This window comes from Epinephelus moara, chromosome 1, assembly GCF_006386435.1.
Source record: "Epinephelus moara isolate mb chromosome 1, YSFRI_EMoa_1.0, whole genome shotgun sequence".
NCBI lineage: Eukaryota > Metazoa > Chordata > Actinopteri > Perciformes > Serranidae > Epinephelus > Epinephelus moara.
In genome coordinates, this window is record NC_065506.1 from 34,217,202 (window position 1) to 34,236,951 (window position 19,750).

At 40.4% G+C, this 19,750-nt stretch overlaps 2 protein-coding genes across 2 annotated transcripts; one reads left to right on the top strand and one right to left on the bottom strand.

Annotated features, from left to right (window-relative positions):
• Positions 1-1,529: 1,529 nt before the first annotated feature.
• Positions 1,530-9,965, bottom strand: grk1a (G protein-coupled receptor kinase 1 a). The gene is made up of 7 exons (XM_050045669.1): positions 8,428-9,965; positions 7,592-7,719; positions 7,233-7,390; positions 4,963-5,046; positions 3,083-3,207; positions 2,317-2,518; positions 1,530-2,214 (listed from the first exon to the last, which is right to left on the bottom strand). Exons 1-7 carry the CDS (start codon positions 9,127-9,129, stop codon positions 1,922-1,924), a joined length of 1,692 nt encoding a protein of 563 aa, XP_049901626.1. The 5' UTR covers positions 9,130-9,965; the 3' UTR covers positions 1,530-1,921.
• Positions 9,966-11,819: 1,854 nt separating this feature from the next.
• Positions 11,820-19,262, top strand: LOC126391143 (potassium-transporting ATPase subunit beta-like). The gene is made up of 7 exons (XM_050045672.1): positions 11,820-11,997; positions 15,036-15,164; positions 16,601-16,714; positions 16,804-17,009; positions 17,132-17,194; positions 17,658-17,750; positions 19,039-19,262. Exons 1-7 carry the CDS (start codon positions 11,886-11,888, stop codon positions 19,195-19,197), a joined length of 876 nt encoding a protein of 291 aa, XP_049901629.1. The 5' UTR covers positions 11,820-11,885; the 3' UTR covers positions 19,198-19,262.
• The last annotated feature ends 488 nt before the right edge of the window (positions 19,263-19,750 follow it).

The window sequence follows — 19,750 nt, forward strand, 5'->3', positions numbered from 1 at the left end:
CTGAACGAGGAAACGCTCCCACCTGACACCTGCAAGTGCTTGGGTAAAGTCGACAAACTGATGATAACACCATCTATATGACTTAAAGACAAGAGTATCTCATAGTGTCTCAAACCCAAAACAAAGTAAAACTGGATTAAACTAAACAAGCGGGTCATGTCTGCTTCCATTATATCGAGCTCTCAAGAAAGGAATGACTACTCAAAACAGATTTTTTTTTTTAAATTTGTCAAGTGAATGCAATACGCTTCCGTAATTCTTCAACTATGGTCCATTTGATCTGGAAACTTTTTAGAAAATCTGACATATATTTAGAAAAATTCAGGCTACTGATACAATATTTTAGTAATATAACACTGGCAGCAAGAAAAACAAAACAATAACAAACAATAAAACATTTTAAATTCATGTTGTAGCCTACATTGTGGTGTAAATGACAGTGACCCTGAGGGACAGCTGTTGTTTTAATGATAAAGACAAATTACTAACAGCTGAGTTAACAATGAGTTTGTAGTTGTAACGATCTGGTACAAAACCTGACTCAGTTGCAGAGGAAAACACAAAAACACCAAGAGCAGTTTATCAAATCTAAATCTTTATCTAGGAGGTCAGGGGTCAAAAAAGTGAAGGCAGTCAGAGAAGGCAGAAAAATCCATTCAGGGAAAAAAGCAAAGTCTATAAAGCTAAGCAGAGTCAAAAAACAAGGAATCAAACACAAGGGAAAGGCTGGAAAGCATGAGGACAGTAGGACAACGACGACAATTTGGCAACTGAATGGGGGAAGCACTGGGCTTTAAATACAAAAACGTTGATTATTAGCTACACACAGGTGAGTGGAACAAGACACAGGTGAAACAGCTGGAACCTACCCAGCTGTCATTGGGCGAGAGATGGGGTACACCCTGGACAGATCACCAGACTATCACAGGGCTGACACATAGAGACACACAATCTTGATCACATATCTTTGGACTGCAGGAAGAAGCCAGAGCACCCAGAGGAAAACACACGCTGACATGGGGTTCGAGCCCAGGGTGAGGAGTGTGAGGTGACAATGCTAACCACTGCACCACTGTGTCACTCTTCATTGATTATTAATTCATCCTCGCTTATAAAAATGACAGAAATTGATTATTCATTTATGTTATTTTCAAAAGTTTCAGCCTCTCAGTTGTAAGTATTTCTTGTAATGTACAAATCATTGTGAGCAACTCTTTAAATGTATCAGTGAAAGCTTTTCCACATCGTTTCAGAAGCCAGTACAAATACAGTTTTTACGTTATTGTTCAGTGATATATATTTTACTGGACTGTTAGCTTTAAAATATGCAACACACTGAATTAAAACTAAGAGCTGCGTGTGTACATCTGCACAGCCAACAGAGATTGTTTCAGTATGTTCTCAATTATTTCAGATTTTAAAATCCTGGCAGCTCTTTAAGATCTTTTGGTCCCTGAATGAAGCTTCACGTTAATGTGTCAATCACACACAAAACACGCTGATTTTAATGTCAAAATATTTATTTCAGTTCAATTGAACATCTCTGCAGCAATGGACACAAGTTTATTTACACTTCTGCAAAATGATAAAGCAAAAGCAAAAAGTGGAAACAAACAAAAACGGTGGTAGGAAATAGAAATGTTTTTTTTTAACTTGCAGTTTATTCACACTGACGCACCCGCATAACAGCTGATCATTCATTCCTCTACCTCAAGAAAATGAGTATAGACATGACATGCAACATGATTTAACAGTATAGAGCTAAAAGTAAAAAAGGTTTTGCATTTAGAGACATGCATCATCCTCCACACTCAGCCTCACCACTTAAACGTACTGACGTCTTGTACAAAAAGTGCTTAAGAAACAAACAGTTCATGTAAAATCTTCCATTAGGTGTTTTGTGGAGCATCATGGTCACCTCTCACGACACCGTGCAGGTGGAGGACTTGGGCGGCTGCTCCAGGATGGATTCTCGGCGCAGGTCGTTGGGCAAAGTGCCTTCAGGTCCCCAGACTGTGAGCTCGCCATAGATCCCCATCTCGATCATCTCCTCCTGCCAAGGGATGGAGATGTTCCCCGAGGCGAACTCATCATAAAAGTCATTGTCTTTGTTGTCCAGCTGAACACCTTTCACGGTGGAGAAGGCCCCGACGTCATCGATGTTCTTGGCGTAAACTGTCTTTGAGTCTGGCACAAAAGGGGGTGTGAGGATCCCTGAGGAGACACGAGTGGTTCATGGACGTTTAGTTTGTTTAACTTCAATCAACCAAACAGTGACTGGTAACGACTATGAAACTTTGATGATATGGAACACACCTGCATCGAGCTTCCTCCAGTTGATCTCTCTGAAGAAGGGGTGCGCCCTGATCTCGTCACAAGATCCGTTCTTGAAGCCGAGCCTCTTGTCAACCTCTTTGACCAGCAGACCCTCACAGATGGAGCGGGCGTTTTCACTGAACTTCTCTGGATACATCACTACCTCATTCAGGATACGCTTCTTCACCACCTTATTCTCCACCTGGAAACAGCACAGAGGACAGGTGGTGAACAGATTCACCAATTCAACCAATTCAGACCTGCACATTTATTATTTATATGCAGTTAAATTATTAGTAGTATTCAGGGCTATGTAGCTACAGTCATCTGAAAATGCTGCACAATAAACACTGTAAACCCCCAGTGTAGGCTGCATAAATGCTTAATGTGCAAATATGTAATGAAATCCATTTAATGTATGACTTTTTACAGACTGGTATTGCTACTTTTTTCTTGGCACATATATACTTCTTCCAACACTGGTTAAATCAGAGCTTCATATTTCCGCGCAGTACCACATCAGGCCACAAGAGGGCAAAGTTGAGCCATCAAATCTTTACAGCCTGACACTGTATTATCACACAGGTTTAGTAAAAGCTGGTTTAAACATCACATGACAGAAATATGTGTGTAAGAGCTAAGACCACTGTGGGAAGAGGCAGAGGAATTTTAACAAACAAAGAAATGTTTGAAGCACAGAATACATGTTAAAACAGCTCTGAACATGGGCTGACAACAGGAAACACAGGTCACACAGGATGTTTACCTTCTCTCCTCGGGTCCTGAAGGGGCCCTTGGCAGCCATGAACTCAAACAGAGTGACCCCCAGGGTAAAATAATCCACAGAGTAGTCGTACTCCTCTCCTTTAAGCAGCTCTGGAGCCATGAAACCTGCAGGTGAGAGGAAAAAGTGAAATTAAAACTAAAATCCTGAGATCAAAGAGTCAACTTATCAGATTTCATCCCACTAACAATGGAGCAGCTGCTACTGCTAAGATGTTCGTTACTTCAAGTAGTGCACCTGTTACTTTAGTAATTCTACTTTTATGCAACTTATGTGCACTTCTACTACACTGCATGTCAGAAGGAAATGTTGTTACTCCTTTACATTTGTTCACAGGTGCACTGACAGGTTAGTGGGTACAGATTTAGTTTTTACAAATTCTGTTTTATTATTTGCCTTTAGTCATTTAGTCATTATATCCACATTACTGATGATTATTTATCAAAAATCTCATTGTAAATATTTTGTGGAAGCACCAATAGTCAAAAACAGTACAAAAGATGTTCACATCCCAGCGTCCAATGGAGAGAGTGCTGGACCAAAGACACGTCTGGCAAAGTAGAAAACAAATAAGTCCGCACATCGAGTAGGCTCGAAACATCACTCTTATTTAATTTTCTTAAATCCTTCTAAACAGGAGCTGCTTAATGTGTGGACTTATTTGATTTCTACAGCACCAACAGTCAACCCTACGATATTGTTGCAATATTGATATCGAGGCATTTGATCAAATATATTATGATATTTGATTTTCCCCACATAGATCAGTTTACAGTATGTTTTGTGATGCACCACCTGACCTGGGCTATAGAAATACTTTGCATTATATTCATTAATTTAACTTTTTTTTATTATGGAGGACAATTGTTTAAAAGAAATAAAAAAAATAAATAAATAAAATAAATCAACAAAAAAATGACTCAATAAATAAAATAATATGCCATTAAAGGTAAACACATAAAGAAGCAAATTAACACAGAAATAATAATTCATGTCACATTTTATCAATTAATTATTGCTTACATTTATTTTAATATTATTTTTGCTACATTTAATGGCATATCTAATTTATTTTTCCAGTTATTTATTTATTTATTTATTTCTGATTTTGGCAGCTTCTGTCCTCCATATTTGAACTCCCTTCTTTATGGTTGAATTGTTGTTTCATAGATTCCTCAACACTGCCACATATGTACGTCTGTGAAGAGCTAAACCTCTGTGATTTCAATAGATTCAATAGATGAATATCAGAATTTAACCTTTAAAGAATCAAAAGCTGTGTAATACTGTGTGTAAAGTTACAAAAGTAAACACTTCATGTCGTCTAACACCTCAAACACCCTGCCAGCTACAACATTAAACACTAAAATAACCTGACCTTGAATACATCTACGACTTTTTTTAATTTGTTTCTCTTATAGTTTATCTAAATTAAAACATCGATACATCTCAAACTACAGCATGTAGCGACCATGTGCCATACCAAGAACTAATCCCATCAATACACAAGGAAACATGTTAAAAGCCAGTATTTTTTTTTGCAAATTAGGAGATGAATCAACACCAGACTGAATTTATACTGTATTTATACCCTCTATAACAGTAATGCTGATCAACACAGTGATTATATTTAATCATTGTGCTCTATTATAAAATGGCGGCATGTCTCAGTCATTCAGGTAATACCGGTCGGGTACCGTCAGCTGTACAGTGAAGGTAAATGTCACATCTTAATGACAGAGTGAGAAAGATAAACAGAGCTGTGGGTTTTTCAGGTGTGGGTGTCGTTCACAGATCCTGCTGTCAGAGCAGCTACAACCAGTTAAATGTCAGTGTGGTGGGGTTTTTTTGTTCGACTGTACCTGGAGTCCCAGCGTAACCCTTGATTTTGAGCTGATCATCAGCCAGCTCCACAGCCAGGCCAAGGTCAGAGATACGCACGTTACCTGTGAGAACAAACACACACCTGGGTAATGTCAAGAGCTGAGCGCGTCACAGATACGAATGTTGACCTGCAGCACGTTAAACTGTGGTGGTGCGATAACTGAAAGACGTCCTTGTGTTAGAAGTAAGACTCAGTGCGTACTATAGGTGTTAAGTGTGTGTGAGTGGTTCAGTGTGTTTATACAACATGTGTGTGTGTTTTGACCTCAGGAGGCCAAGAACTGAACATGTTTTAAAGTCAAGGTGAGGAGCTTTCATTTCATGACGTTAAAAGCACAACTCAGTGGTGGGGGTTTATTTTGGATTGTTTCAAAGGAATATTTGACATTTTGTGAAATGTGCTTATTTGCTTTCTTGCTGAACATTAGATGAGAGGAAGAACTGAACCCTCCTGCCTGTACGATAAGTATGAAGCTGGAGCCAACTGTGCGTGGCTGCATTCAAAACACCAGAAGTCACCACTGTCTTTAGTTATTGTGCAGATTTAAAAGGATATAACATGTTAATCAGTGAGCTTTTCATGTGCTAGTAGGCAGATTTTACCACCTTACATCAGAGCAAGGCTAATTTCTTTTCCCCTGTTTTCAGCAGGCTCCCAGGAAGTGCGCCAGGATTTGGTACCATCTGTTATATGATGCCCTTGGGCCCAAAAAGACTTTTCTAATTGTCTTGCATGGCAAAAGAGACGACTGTAGATCAGTGGATACATTTTGTTGAATATCACAACCCCCGTGATTCATTTCACCAGCAGGATTTGATCCATTTGGTTCAATAAGATTAGTAAAGTGTAGAGGCGCCCCACAATATCTCCGTTCAAGTTAGTGGAGCGCTAAACCTGAAGTAGCCACCTTGGTCAGTGGAAGTCTCTAGTGCGCCTGCTCTGTGGGCCACACGGCACAGAAGCAGTGCCGAATTTTATTTGCGGCATTTGAAATTTTTGGCTTCATGCACCACTGAGCGACTTTAAATAGGAATAAATGGGGCCCCGCCTTCAACGCTGCATCCAGGTCTCTTAATACATCCATGTTTCCTTTCTTTAACTTTAGGCTTCGCTAAGAGGCTCCTGGCTCCAACTTCATATTTAACAGACAAAGGTATTAATCTTCAAGCAGGGCTTCCAAGAGCAAAACCATAAAAAGAAAAAATGAAGGAAGCCACTGTGAAGCAAAGAACACATCCTTTAATGGCTCAAATCTGCAGCAAACAGCATTAGGCAGGCCAAAAAACAACACATACAGGCTTAAACATGCCGTCCACTCACTAAACTTTTGGGTTATTGAAATAATTTAACTCTCTTCTCGTGGTGGAGACTTTGAACGCAAACACTAACAAGCAGAAGCACGGTGGATACACTACTTAAATATAGTATTTCCACATGGCCTAAATAGATTTTCAGTGCTTCTATTAACTAGCCTTTCTTCTCTTTCTTCTAATTTTAAAAAAAATCAGGCACTTTAAGATGTGCCTTCTCACACATTTGTGCATTAATATGTGTATTTTGTATATATTCTTCTGTGTATATGTGTATGTATATTGTTTGGTGCCTTACAGCTTAATAATTGCAATTCCTATAATGCCATGCATTTTTTGTGCAGCAGAAAGCTCCTTTTGAGTTTTTTGGTTTGTCTCAGTTGATCATCAGTGGATTCAGCTGTGTTGCAGACAACACTCTATCCACACCTGCCGAAGATGAAGTGATTACTAATTGAATCCTCCCCCCTTCCTATATAGCTGACAGGACTGCACACACTTACCGTTGCTGCCTGAAGAAGAGTTTAACTCGAAACGCGTTGCAGAGTGGACTGCATGTTTAAGCCTTTTTGGCCTGCCTAACGCTGTTTGCTGCAGATTTGAGCAATTAAAGGATGTGTTCTTTGCTTCACAGTGGCTTGTCAAACCACTGTTTGAATCAAATATTCTAGAGCTCCAAAATGCAGGCAGTACTCTATAATTCACTGTTGAACCAATATGTTGTCTTGAATGTATAAATGACCTCTAAAACAAGAATCACCAGCAGCCCATCATCAACTATGAGAAGCCCAAAAGTCTTCAAACCAAATGACTTCACGCTGCGTTTCATGACCAAACACAAGTGACTACAGATCTGTGCAAACTCACATACTAACATACTTTATCGTATTAAGTATGATGTAAGATTGCGTATGTTCTTTTTTTTTGAGTGTCTGACCTTGATTGTCCAGCAGAACGTTCTCTGGTTTGAGGTCTCTGTAGATGATCCTCTTCTGGTGCAGGTGCTCCATCCCCTGGATGATCTGAGCGGCGTAGTAACAGGCCCGCGCCTCGTCAAACCCCGGGTTGTTCTCATCCACGTTATAAATGTGATACCTATAGTGGCACAGGAGAGATGATATGCAAGAAACGAACAATGTAGAGATTCAATGCATGATCTCTAAATTAAAATATCAATTCTTAATATGGGGTTGTAAGTAGATCCTTATGGCAGAGCCTGGGAGGATGTGGGATCTAAAGGAGGGACTGAAACATTGGGATGTTGTGTTCAGTGAGTGAGAGTGAGTGAGCTCTAACCTCAAGTCTCCTCCGTTCATGATGGTCATGACCAGACACAACTCGGTTTTGGACTGGAAGGCGTACGCCAAAGAGACGATGAACCTGCTGTGAACTCGAGCCAGGATCTTCTTCTCCACCATCGCCCCCTACAGGACAAGTCAAGGACCAATCGTGCTTTTCTGTCAGAGCTTCTAAACTATGGAGACTCTCCCATCTGATATGAGAAACTGCATTTCTAATCAACACATTACATTGCTCATCATTGTTATTTCTGGCTTACATGCCGCTGACTTGCTTTACGTCCTTTGCCCGTTGCCAGGCAGCCAACTCTGCATTGGTATGTATGTAATATCTATTTTATTAACAGCACGGCTAACTTTATGTTTGTGTTGCTGCTTCATGTTGCTCCGTGTCTGTTGGTGCTAACATGCTGTCTGTTGTTTCATTGTATTGTACTGATGCTCTGCTGTTGCTTGTTGCTTTGCATGGCCTGTGTTCTACCTTGAGAATTTCTGTTTGCGTTAGTTTCATAAACTAATGTAAACTGGATCATTTTGGCAACATCTAGAGCTGAAGTTAAAGCCACTTTATTGTTTCTGATTAGGAAATCCACTCCAGAGCTGCTCCATTTATAAACACAGCAGGACTGGCACTTTATAAGGAGATCAAAATGTTCTAATGCCGAGGGCACTAATCATATAAGCCAAAGGTGCCTTACGTCGTCTGCAAGGCTCCATCTAGGTACTGAGTGTTGTTTAGAGGGGGGTTTACGCAGAGGCTGTACACAACACGACCACAACTCATGTTTCCAGATTCCTCTTGATCTACAAACGTGTTGTGATCTGATTTCTTACCTCATAGCCTTTTCTCTTCTTCAGCCTTTTCTTGTTGAGCTTCTTGCAGGCGTACAGTTTCCCCGTGGCCTTCATCTGACAGGCAGACACTTCCCCAAAACCCCCTTTCCCCAACACACGGAAATCCACAAACCAGTCCTCTCCCACTGGCTGCATCTCCAACCACTTCCACTGCAGGAACCTTTTCAGATACATACTCTCCAGGAAGAAAGTGTAGGGCACTTCCTTGAGAAAGTCCATCACGTTGTCCATGGTCTCACTGAAAAGTTCATCCCCGGCCTCTTGGTGTTTCTCTTTGACCTTTGTGATGCCGTTTTCTGGCAGAAAGGTGCAGAAATACTTAGCGTCCGGCTCCATGTACCTCGACAAGATCTTGCTTGCCTTTTTGACTCTGTCTTCATCCTCAGCCATGTTGTATTCCTCAATATCCTTCCATAGGCGGCAGGGGCTTTTGTATTCTTTAATGGAGTCCAGGAACTCCTGGAAGAGACGTTTGCCGATGGGCTGCTCCACGCAGACTGTCTGGAAGCCCAGATCTAAAGTCTCCCGCAAGCCTTCACACACCGTGATGTGAGGCAGCTTCAGGCGTGAGTGGTACTTCTTGTCTCGGTTGGTTGCAGGGTTGGCAGTGCCATCAAAGCTGCCGCGGGCTGAGATGTAGGCAGAGTTGGCCACCACTGTCGTCAGGCCACCGATATCCATGGTGACCCAGTCGGAAAGTGAGGAAGAGGAACGGAGAAATGTGAGAGATGCAGCAAAAAATGCAGAATAGATGAATGTCTGGAAGGAGTGCAGAGAAAACCTGACAGCAAAAAGTAGAGGGAAGTAGAAAAGAAGCAGATGATATATGGCTAATATCCAAATATGAATGAGAGGTGATGTGGATTTCCTCTTCAGAATCAAAAAATTTCATTCATCTGACCGTCTGCTCGCTGCAGACAGCCACAGAGAGCTTTTGCGTCATACATTAAACCTGAGATTCCCTGTCACACACATGCACACACAGATCTACCTGACTCATCCCCTCTCCCCAGAGGGATTTATCCACTCTGTAACACTGTAATGCTTTATCCAGTGCTAACCCATGTGCACGCTGGAGAGGAAGAGAAGGCAACACAACAGAGACTCGGGAAACATGATGGGAGGATGAGAGGCAAGACAGAAGGAGGAGGAGAGATGAATGAATGTGTAGGCTCGTAATGACAGGAATGCACTGAAGCTGAGGGAGAGAAAGTGGCACAGAGAGGAAAATGTGCATACTAGTTAACATCATGCTTCTGCACAGTGCTGGTCTTGTACTATTTGGGTCTTACTTTGCCAGTTTTAAACCTTCTCTCTTTCTATAACCCTACACCAGAGAGAAACACTCATTCAGTCTGAAAACTAGCAGTGATTCCTCAAATAATTATTTTTAAAACTGTGAAGTAACTTTTGTTTTTAGCCAAACATCTGCAAAACAAATGAAATATTCATAATTTTGAAAATGTTATTGATATTTTCCACATCAATGATGTATTATTTCATCCACCCACAACCAATCTGTGCATCTCTGGCAGGGAGAGGCATCACTGATTAACTCATACCAGGTGTGCTGCTGCTCCTCAGCTATATAAGCTGCTGGAGTCAGTCAGTCTCTCTCTCTCACCCTGGGCTATGGTGTGTTGTCTAGTTTTGTCACAGTCTGCTTCTCTCCCTCACCTGCACCCTGCTGCCAGCCACACCCACCTCATCAAGGCAACTCTGCTCACCTGCTCAACTCAGCCTGCCACCTCATCAGCCCAACTCCACTCACCTGCTTTCAATCACTGACTGGCTCAGTATAAAGACTCCTGTTCTCCACCCACTCACTTTCAGATTGTTCTTCAACCTCATGCAAGACATTCTAGCACTCACTCTTGGCTTGATTCCCTGGTACCGACCCTGCTTGTTCCCGACCTGTCTATGTCATCTGTTTCCTGGTAAACTCGCCAGCCTTCTGTCCCTGACCACGAGTTCGGCCTCAGCGTCTCTGGTTTCTGTCTGCCTGTGGCTGTGTAGTGTTTTCCTGCTACAACGTTACAAAGTGAGAGTTCCCACCTGCTGCCAGGTGCCTGCTGTGAGACACCACACATTGCCTTGTGTGTGTGTGTCTTTCTATTACCTACCTGTCGGCTCATTCCCTGGACCCTGAACCCAGAGACTGTGTAGGGGCTCAGCGCCTGAAGAATTCTTTGTCAGCTCATGTTCATGTTACCTTATTATACAGTAATAAAAGTCATTACCAACCGTCTGCCTGCCTCGGAGTGCTGCATTTGGGTACAATCATAATGAGCAATCAATGCACCTGACCATACCTCATCTTGGGCGCAACTGTATTTGCTACTCGCACAATGTGGGCACTGGCCATGGAAATGACAGCTGTGTCCATCTCAAACTAGCAATGACATTAGTGCTGCACTGTACGCTGCTTTTGCGCAGGGTGTAAGATAGGGCCCTCAGTCTCAGTTTCAGCACATGCTAAAATTAGCTATCTAGCATCAAACACAAAGACTGATGGAAATACCATTAGTTTTGCAGGCATATTGTCATAAACCATAGTGCCAGACAGGTTGAAATATTGACCTGGTGATGACACCAAATATTCAGAATAATTCATCCCCTGTCCCAGAGATTGTTTGTTCTGTGAAACACAGAAACATACAGATAAAGACAGAACACAAAATCTGCATGTATGCATACATCCATCCCAGCTCATAACTGTGAACGAGGCAGAACTTGTTCAGGGCTGCTGTCACAGGAGGAACAAAACTCCTGCTCAAGCGAGCTCCTCTTCGTTTTAGAATCCTGGACATATGCCACTATATGCATATATAAGTATGTCAACATTATTTGGTTCAGCCTTGTTAAGTTTGAGGATTTTGTCCGACTCCACGTCCTTTATATTGTCTTCTTTTTACTTTTGGAAAAGTTCAATGCTCCAAGCCCAGATTGGCTCTTTTGCAGGTACAGAATCAAACAGACGCAAGCTTTGGTTTATGTTTCCACGTGTCAATCATTTCTCAACAAATCATATTCAGTTGTTCACCTTGATTGTCGTCATTGGTAACCGAGCTGCCTGGCTGTTCAAGGTGATCCTCACGTTTCTCCAAGGAGTAAAGGACATCATACCGCCATCATGCCCACCTTATCTCGGCCTTATAAAGAGTGAATAAGAGATAACGCACACATCACACTCTGGAGCGACGTCCAGGGAGTGAGTTTTAGCTTTCACTGTAAAAAAGTATGTGACAGGAGACAAACAAGACATCAGCAGAAACCTAAGTGCCTCAAACTCTGTGGGGAGGGACAGGAAGGAGAGCGGGGACACAAGTATAACTGTGTGAGCCTTACTGTAAATGAGGGAGAGAAGAAGAGAAGGTACATTTGAGTAAAGAAAAGAAAAGATCTGCTGTGGTTGCCGGTCAGAACAGAGCTTCATCATGGCCGCCTTGAAGGAGAAGAGGACTTGTGGGCAACGATGTGAGGACTTCGGACATTTTGTCTGGAACTCAGACAATGGGACGTTAATGGGGAGAACACCAGAGAAATGGGGTAATTATAACTTCATTGATATCTCTTTTGCAACATCAAATAAACATTGGAAATATACAATGAGGGGCAGAAACACCTTTGACAATACAGTACAGTGGTTTGTATTAAATAGGAGAGTGGAAGTATAATTAATGAAACTGTATTTGTTGCACTGCCAAATAAATATCGTGGTAAGTGTCGTTCATTTACTTCCGGTGAGCATCTACTTAAAATAGGGACATATATGCACACATCAAGGCAGAAATACTCATGTCCAAGACAAAATATATCACTATAAGGCCTGAGGGAGGTTTGCACACTGTCAGCCTCCAAATAAAAAGTTTATATTTTTCTTTAAGGCATGTTTCTCTTTTTATAAGGCATATTTAGATCTGCAAGAAGAAGATCTTGAACATCAAAATGTTGCCTTGAAAAAATCCTAAAAGAAAAAAATACAAATTTTTCATTTGGAGCCCAACAGTGTGCAGACCTCCTTTGTACCTAATGACACTTCAAACACAAGACGGACCTTCAAGTTGCATTAATACATGAGACACTGTCAACAACAACAACAACAACAAAAAAGTTCAAGTTCTTCAAGTGTCAATGAAATTATTAGATTTTAGGATCCTTCCAACAAATATGTATTAAAAAAAATCATGTCAATAAAATCTAATAAGAATCTAAGAAATGAAACAATGCAGAAGCTTAGATGTAGAAATAGAATATGATATAATAAAATAGAATATAATAACATTGTGTTAAAATGTGTTCATATTATTTGTCCATCTTGAACAACTGAAACAAACTGGAACAAATATTCAACACATGTCCAATATTTTAACTGAGGAACTGCAAATATTTGCTCAAATGAAAGTTAAAGTACAGATTCAGATGCTCTTATGCACATCTAAAGAGCTATGGGTTTCAGTATTTATTTCTTCTGTCCACTCCATCCCTGAGGGGTGTAGATAAGCTCATTAGACGCTAATGTTCAATAGTCTTCAGCTAAATAAAGTGGGTATTTCCAAAGTTACAATCTTTTTTAGTACAAAATACCCACGACGGACAGATTGTTCTCTTACACTGGAGTCACATTAGGAGGGCATATCTTTATGGCCAGAATAAGAATTACAGCAACCTGTAACTCTTTCTATCTACCAGCATGCAGCTTATTGCTTTCAAAATATTACCCATGTAAAAGTATATAGGAATATGTAAGAAGTATTCATGCAGCAGAATGGCCTCTGTCAGTGTTAAATGATTATACATCATATTAGTGGATTATCATTTAAAGCCTTAAAGTGTAATTTTGATGTTGCAGCTGGTGGAGGTATTTTGAACTACTTTTTTTAATGTTGGTAGATATGTTGTTAATCTATAATGGTGCTTTGAATCTTCATATATTTTTGTGTATAAAATCTAAACCTGAAAAGTAACTTTTAAGTATAACTGGAAAATAGATGTAGTGAATACAGTTAGTCAAGCTCGTAGGTTTCGTTCCAACAATGGGAGGAACACACATGAAACAGGGGTTTTCAGGGTCCTCCGCCATAAAATTCTGAGCATTAAACACTTAATTTTCTGCATTCTGGTGATTTTTTATAGACTAATTTGTGCCTTTTCTGTATCAATTGTGTAAATGTAATTAATTTTGTCAAAATAAAAGTCCTCACATTGGGGAGGATAAATGAACATGTACACATGTTGTAAATATTGACGGGGGGCATTGTGGTATATCTCATATCAGTGGTTTCTAACTGGTGGGTCACAGTCCAAAAGTGGGTCGTGGGTCCATTTTGAATGGACCGCAGGTGACTCGAGAATGTGTTGTTTGTAAAAAACACACTTTATTTTGAAGTACAGTGAATTTCTGGCACAGAGCTTTTATTTTGAAGTACCGTTTCCTGCTGTAGCGTGAGTGAATAACTAGTCTGGGGCTGTTTAGTGGCCGTTTTGGTAAGGAACCAGAACGAGGGTGAGAGAGACAGGATCCGGAATTCGATGGATGCGCCTTTCCGTCAAAATAAAAGCACCAAGCTAATAAAAATGCGGTGAAACTTTTTAATTTAAAGAATATAATTTACAAGAAAAGCCCCAAGCCATTAAGTTAACCTTTTTCTTTTATTGTAAATCGATGGTGCACCAGAATTTAAAGTTTTACTTTGGTGAACACTTTTACTTTGGTGAATTTGGTGAATTCCAGATCAGCTCTCTAGACCGGAACCAGAATCCAGACAAAATTTAGAGTGAATGGAAACCAGGCTCCTTCCCGTACGTGAAGAGCCTGGTGACACGAGGCTAGTGAATAACGGACAGATACTTAACAGAGACAGCAAACTAAGTCGACGACAAGTATGACGCTGAATATATTAAACTGTGTTGACCTTGAACTAATGACTAAGGAGAAATCTGAACCCTGTGGCTGGACCAGTTGGGAACCACTGGTTTATAAGATCCTGATATATTTTGTGTGTAGAATATAAACCTACAAAGTAACTTGTCAGTATAACTGAAAAACAAATCTAGTAAATGTACTTAGTTACATCCCACCACTGCATATGGACATGTGAAATCTGACCTTGACCTTTTGACCCAAGAGTCATTTTGAAATTACTTTACCAAATGATGCACCACATATATGCAGCTCTGTATGTGATACAATAAAACACAACCACAGGCCTACAACGTGTACTTGTACTCTTCTGTGTGACATTTTCTGTCCTTTAATATCACCACAGTGAGTGTGTATGTTTGCAGCGTGTGGACAGAGGGCGATAAGCCTGCTGCTGTGATAAGCTTAGTTTTTTGTCAGAGTCCTTCCCCCTCTTTGTTTGATCTTACAATCAGATTAAATTGAGCTCATATCGACAGAGGACACCTTGACCTCTGCGAATGTAGACACACACACCTTTGTGACCATGCTCAAGGCCCTTCTCTGTGTCACGTGTGCTTTCACATTAAGCCGGTGTATACTGTAAATACATTAAGGATTTCACTTTACTGCACATATGCTGCCACTAAGATGTGACCCTGCCTGTACCCTCTCTCCTTCACAGTGTACATCAGTCTGTATTACGTGGCCTTCTACATTGTGATGACGGCCCTCTTCAGTCTGGCCATCTGGACGCTCATGTACACCTTGTGTCCGTACGCGCCGGACTATCAAGACCGGTTAAAATCTCCGGGTAACACACAACAACACGAGATAAGACAATGACGGCTTAAAGGGAGAGTTCACCCAAAAAACAAAAATACATGTTTTTACTCTCACCTATAGTGCTGTTTATCAGTGTAGATTGTTTTGGTGTGAGTTGTCGAGTGCTAGAAATAAAGACAAATGAACTAACAAATCTCGTTAAATGACTCTTTTTAGTGTCCAGTATGTTCCAAGTCAGCCTTTGTTCATGAATCCCCAACTTTTCCCGCATGCCCACTCACAATTATTGTAGGGTGCTGCTCATGCTGCCAGCTACAGTGAGTTAACGAGGAGCAATTGAATAGGACTCGAGTTCAGACAGCCTGGCAGCTGCACTCACTGAACAAGATCGAAGGAACTGTTCTCTCTAAGTAGGACGTCTGTTGCTTGTCTGGGAATAACTTTAAGTTGATACAGTCAGATCACATCTCTGTAAAATCTGCTGAGCTTACATGGCCTTCCTACAAGAAAGGGTGGGCTTGTTACATACAGCTTTGCGAAAATTTACCACCTGATGAAGAAAACTTGAGCTATATTCCATGAATAGCCTCAGAGCTTACCACTTTAACTACAATGGCCTGCCATCAAAAATGCACTTGTTTTCCTGCTGCTAATTTTGTTGTTATGCAGGAACAAAGTGCAGCAACCGTGCTGAATGAATGAGGGACCATTGATTAAATCTGACTTGAGCTGAGACCTGCACCAGCCAAGGCCAATGGTGCATTCAAGTGCTCCTTGGGTGGTAGTTGTAGTTGGTGAAACAACATGGACGCCACAAAGAAAACGTGTTGTATTTTCTTGCTCATAGCATTTAAACAACATGTTAATAAGATACTGACATATTTTGCAGCAAGTATCAGAGTTTTAAAAAAACTTGAAGGAACCAAAACTGTGAAAAGCATCTGTCCACCCATCACTACAGCTCAAAGCGCCAAGAAAATACATTTACAGATGCATCACGTGACAGTGTAAGATGTGGACATTAATGGTGTCCTCCACAGCTAAGCTGTATAGCTCAGTGGTGTTACATGAGCTAGCAGTAGATGCATGTTTCCTTCTGCGTGGGTGTCTGTTAGAGGGTGTAGTTTGGTAGAAAGAAAATAGTTCCTAGATGAACTGCTTACAACAAAGTCGGTGGATTTTCTTGAGTAACTGGGTCATTATTTCTCTAAAGAGATGTTTCTGTTGAGTTTTTCAAATGTGTATTTTGATGCTTTGTGCACCACACACCAAGTGTCATCTAGTTCCATCATATTGGAGAGAAGTCAGACATTTCTACAGCTGATATCTCCAACACTAAAACAGTCTAGACTGATAAACAGCACTACAGGTGAGAGGAAAGATATGTATTTTTTGATTTTAGGGCGAACTGTCCCTTTAAATTAAACCTCAGTTAACCAGCTTTCTGTTTGCTCGTCTGTTCAGGGGTAATGGTATGGCCAGACACGTATGGGGAGGAGATTGTCGAAATCATCTACAACACATCAGACAAGGCCAGCTGGATGAAGATGACCAACATCCTTAATGAGTTCCTGAAGCGTTAGTATTCACTCACTCGACCCTGCAGGACCTTCAAGTCTCACAAATGTCAAGGCACCTGAATGTTTCTGTCTGTCTCTGTCCATCAGCCTACAACGACACCAAACAGCTTGAATGTAACAACTACAACTGCACTAAAGGAAAGTACTTCTTCCAGAACACCTACTCCGCCCCTCACCACACCAAGTGGGCATGCCCCTTCACGCAAAGCATGCTGGGACCCTGCTCAGGATTTGAGGACCCAACCTTTGGCTACAATTGCTCCATGCCTTGTGTCGTCATCAAGATGAACAGGGTACGTTTCATTCATAAATATATCCTTCAGAGTGCTTTAAAAAAAATGGATCTTGCAGTAATTAAAAAAATAAATCACATTAAATGACCATGACTAAAGGCAGATCTGTTTTGTCTCCGCAGATCATCAGCTTTCTGCCCACGAATCACACCAGCACTCCCCCATATGTCAACTGCACCATACTGGTGAGCAACATCTGTATACACTGTAACTGCATGCATCATTGAGTTTAAAGTTTTACATTTTATTTTCAGAGTTACTCCAGTGAATTATTATTACACTTCCATAAAGTTTGAGGGCTTCCCGAGAGAAAAATTAAAGATCATAATCGATCATGAGAGCCAAATATATACTGACTTTTAGTTACAGTATGGGCTGAGCTCCAAAACACTGGATCCTACATTTCCCATAACGCAGCTCTCTTTCAAACTCAACAACCCCACTTTGTAACACAGACTTTCTGGTATAAATTTGTTGTCTCTGTACCGAGGGTTATTTTCTCTGACTTGACAAAGCTCCTCCTGAGTCACACGAGAAAAATCTAACTTGTTTTCTCTCTTGTGATGAGCTAACTGATCTTTATTTAGTAAAATTGGTGGAGTGCTTCTTAAAATCTGATGAAATTCTGTGTTTGTGTGGGTTTTTTAGGAAGGATATGACAATGTGGCCAAAATGGAGTATTTCCCTGACAGGGGAATTATGGATCTCTCTTACTTCCCTTACTACGGAAGGCTGGCACAGGTGAGCAAGAATTAAGATGTGTTTCTGTCGTTAAAAATGTAATCTGTAGACGTTTGGCTGGATCACCAACCGGGCAATGGTCCCACACTAACTGTGTGCCAGACTTGCTTTCAATTATTTATTTTTATCTTCTAGTGATTTAACTATTTATCTTATCTCGAAAAGAAAAAAAAGGAGCTTTGAAAACGAGATAATCAACTTGTTATCATGACAAAACAAAAGATTGTTTTATGTAGTTATCTCATGAAAATGCTCCAGTTGTCCGGACGCCTTTTATGCATGCTGGCGTGGAGCTCCTGATCTCTGCTAAAAAATTATAAGTAGCCTAATAAGAGGAACCAACCTCTTTTTTGTAATTATCTCATTATCTCAAGTCAGCAAAGCTCATTTTCTTGAGATAAGAAAATAATTAACTTGTTATCTCCAGATTATTCACAAGATAATGAAATAATGAGCTCTTGATGTAACAAAGTTTGTTTTGTTGAGATAACTAAATAATTAACTTGTGACATTGTGATAGTGGGGGAAAAAAAATCAATCAGAATCACGGCTTCTCTGAACCTCCATGAACATGTGGTCAGCAGAGCCCAATAGCTCAGTTGGACATTTTGGAAACGTACTTATTCAATTTCTTGCCAAGAGGCAAATCAAAACAGTGATCGTATGTATTACGATAAGTATGTATTCACAACCAGCATGTGGTTAGCTTAGCTTAGCGCAAAGACTGGAAACAGGGGGAAACAGCTAGCCTGGCTTTGTTCAGAGGTCGGGGTCAAAATGACAATTTGCAGTGACTTCCTATTGTCTCTACTGGCTACTTTGCAACCTCACTGTGACATCAAGACCTGACACTTGACTCCCCATAAAACTACAAACTGACATTGTCACACTTTTGTACAGATTAAACAAACGTGCTGTAATATGATATGTTAATTTGTGAGATTTAAAAGCTTGGATAGAAAAATTTTGTTGCCTTTGCACAGAGCCAGGCTATCTGTTTCCACCTGTTTGCAGTCTTTATGCTAAACTAAGCTAAGCTAAGCTAAGCTAAGATAAGCTAAGATAAGCTAATCAGATTCTAGGAGCATTTGGTTGTATCAATCTTCTTATCTAACTCTTGGCAAGAAAGTGAATAAACATAATAATAATAATAATAAACATATTTCCCAAAATGTCAAACTGATTTTAAGTTGTATCAACATGTCCTAGAAAAATAAAATTTAAAGAACAAAAGTCAAACTTATCATCTACCAACTGTCTGCATCTCCTCCTTCCTCCTTTTCCTCAGCCCACTTATGTCAACCCGTTGGTGGCTGTTCGGTTCAACCTGGTCGGAGAGAAGACAGCCAAGATCCAGTGCAGAGTGGTCTCCGAGAAGATCAGCTACCAAAACCCCTACGACCCCTATGAGGGGAAAGTCACCTTCCTCCTCAAAGCAGTGAAATGAGAAGCAGAGGAGAGGATGTCCTGTAATCATGTAACAACTAACCAGTCAGTATCAAAGATAGAGCGGGTGACTGCAGATCAATAGTGACTATTATCTAACGACCTTTAAACCACTTGTATTTAACAGTATCGGCCCACGTGTTAATGTCTGTGTGGAGCTTTTATAAACCTGATTTGTCAAACTTTGAGTGATTCATGAACCTTTTTGTCAAATAAGTTTCAGATTTTACCATGACATGAAAAATAAAATCTTTAAATCTATGTATAGTTATGTAATGTGTGTGTATTATGTGTGAATTTTCCTGCTGATCCAAGAGCGTTTTTAAAGAGTTTATTTATTTTTTACAGCACATAAAGGAACACTTCATCCTTTAATTTATTAAGTATGAAAAATGCTAATCTGAAAAGTAATTAAAGCTGTCAGACAAATGTAGTGGAGTAAAAATATTTCTTATATGCCTCCAAAATGTGATGGAGTGGAAGTATAAAGTAATACCCAAGTAAAGGAGTACTTTTTGGGCAGTATTTGAGTAAATGTAGTGTTAAATTTACAT

Bases quoted from the DNA above. Each gene is read 5' to 3' on its own strand.
- grk1a (XM_050045669.1), bottom strand. From the start codon at position 9,129: ATGGATATCGGTGGCCTGACGACAGTGGTGGCCAACTCTGCCTACATC. The intron at 7,720-8,427 runs GTAAGAAATCAG...CTTGTCCTGTAG, and splicing joins AGAAGAGAAAAGGCTATGAG to GGGGCGATGGTGGAGAAGAA. The intron at 2,215-2,316 runs GTGTGTTCCATA...GTGTCTCCTCAG, and splicing joins CTGGAGGAAGCTCGATGCAG to GGATCCTCACACCCCCTTTT.
- LOC126391143 (XM_050045672.1), top strand. From the start codon at position 11,886: ATGGCCGCCTTGAAGGAGAAGAGGACTTGTGGGCAACGATGTGAGGAC. The intron at 15,165-16,600 runs GTAACACACAAC...TCGTCTGTTCAG, and splicing joins AGACCGGTTAAAATCTCCGG to GGGTAATGGTATGGCCAGAC. The intron at 17,751-19,038 runs GTGAGCAAGAAT...CCTTTTCCTCAG, and splicing joins ACTACGGAAGGCTGGCACAG to CCCACTTATGTCAACCCGTT.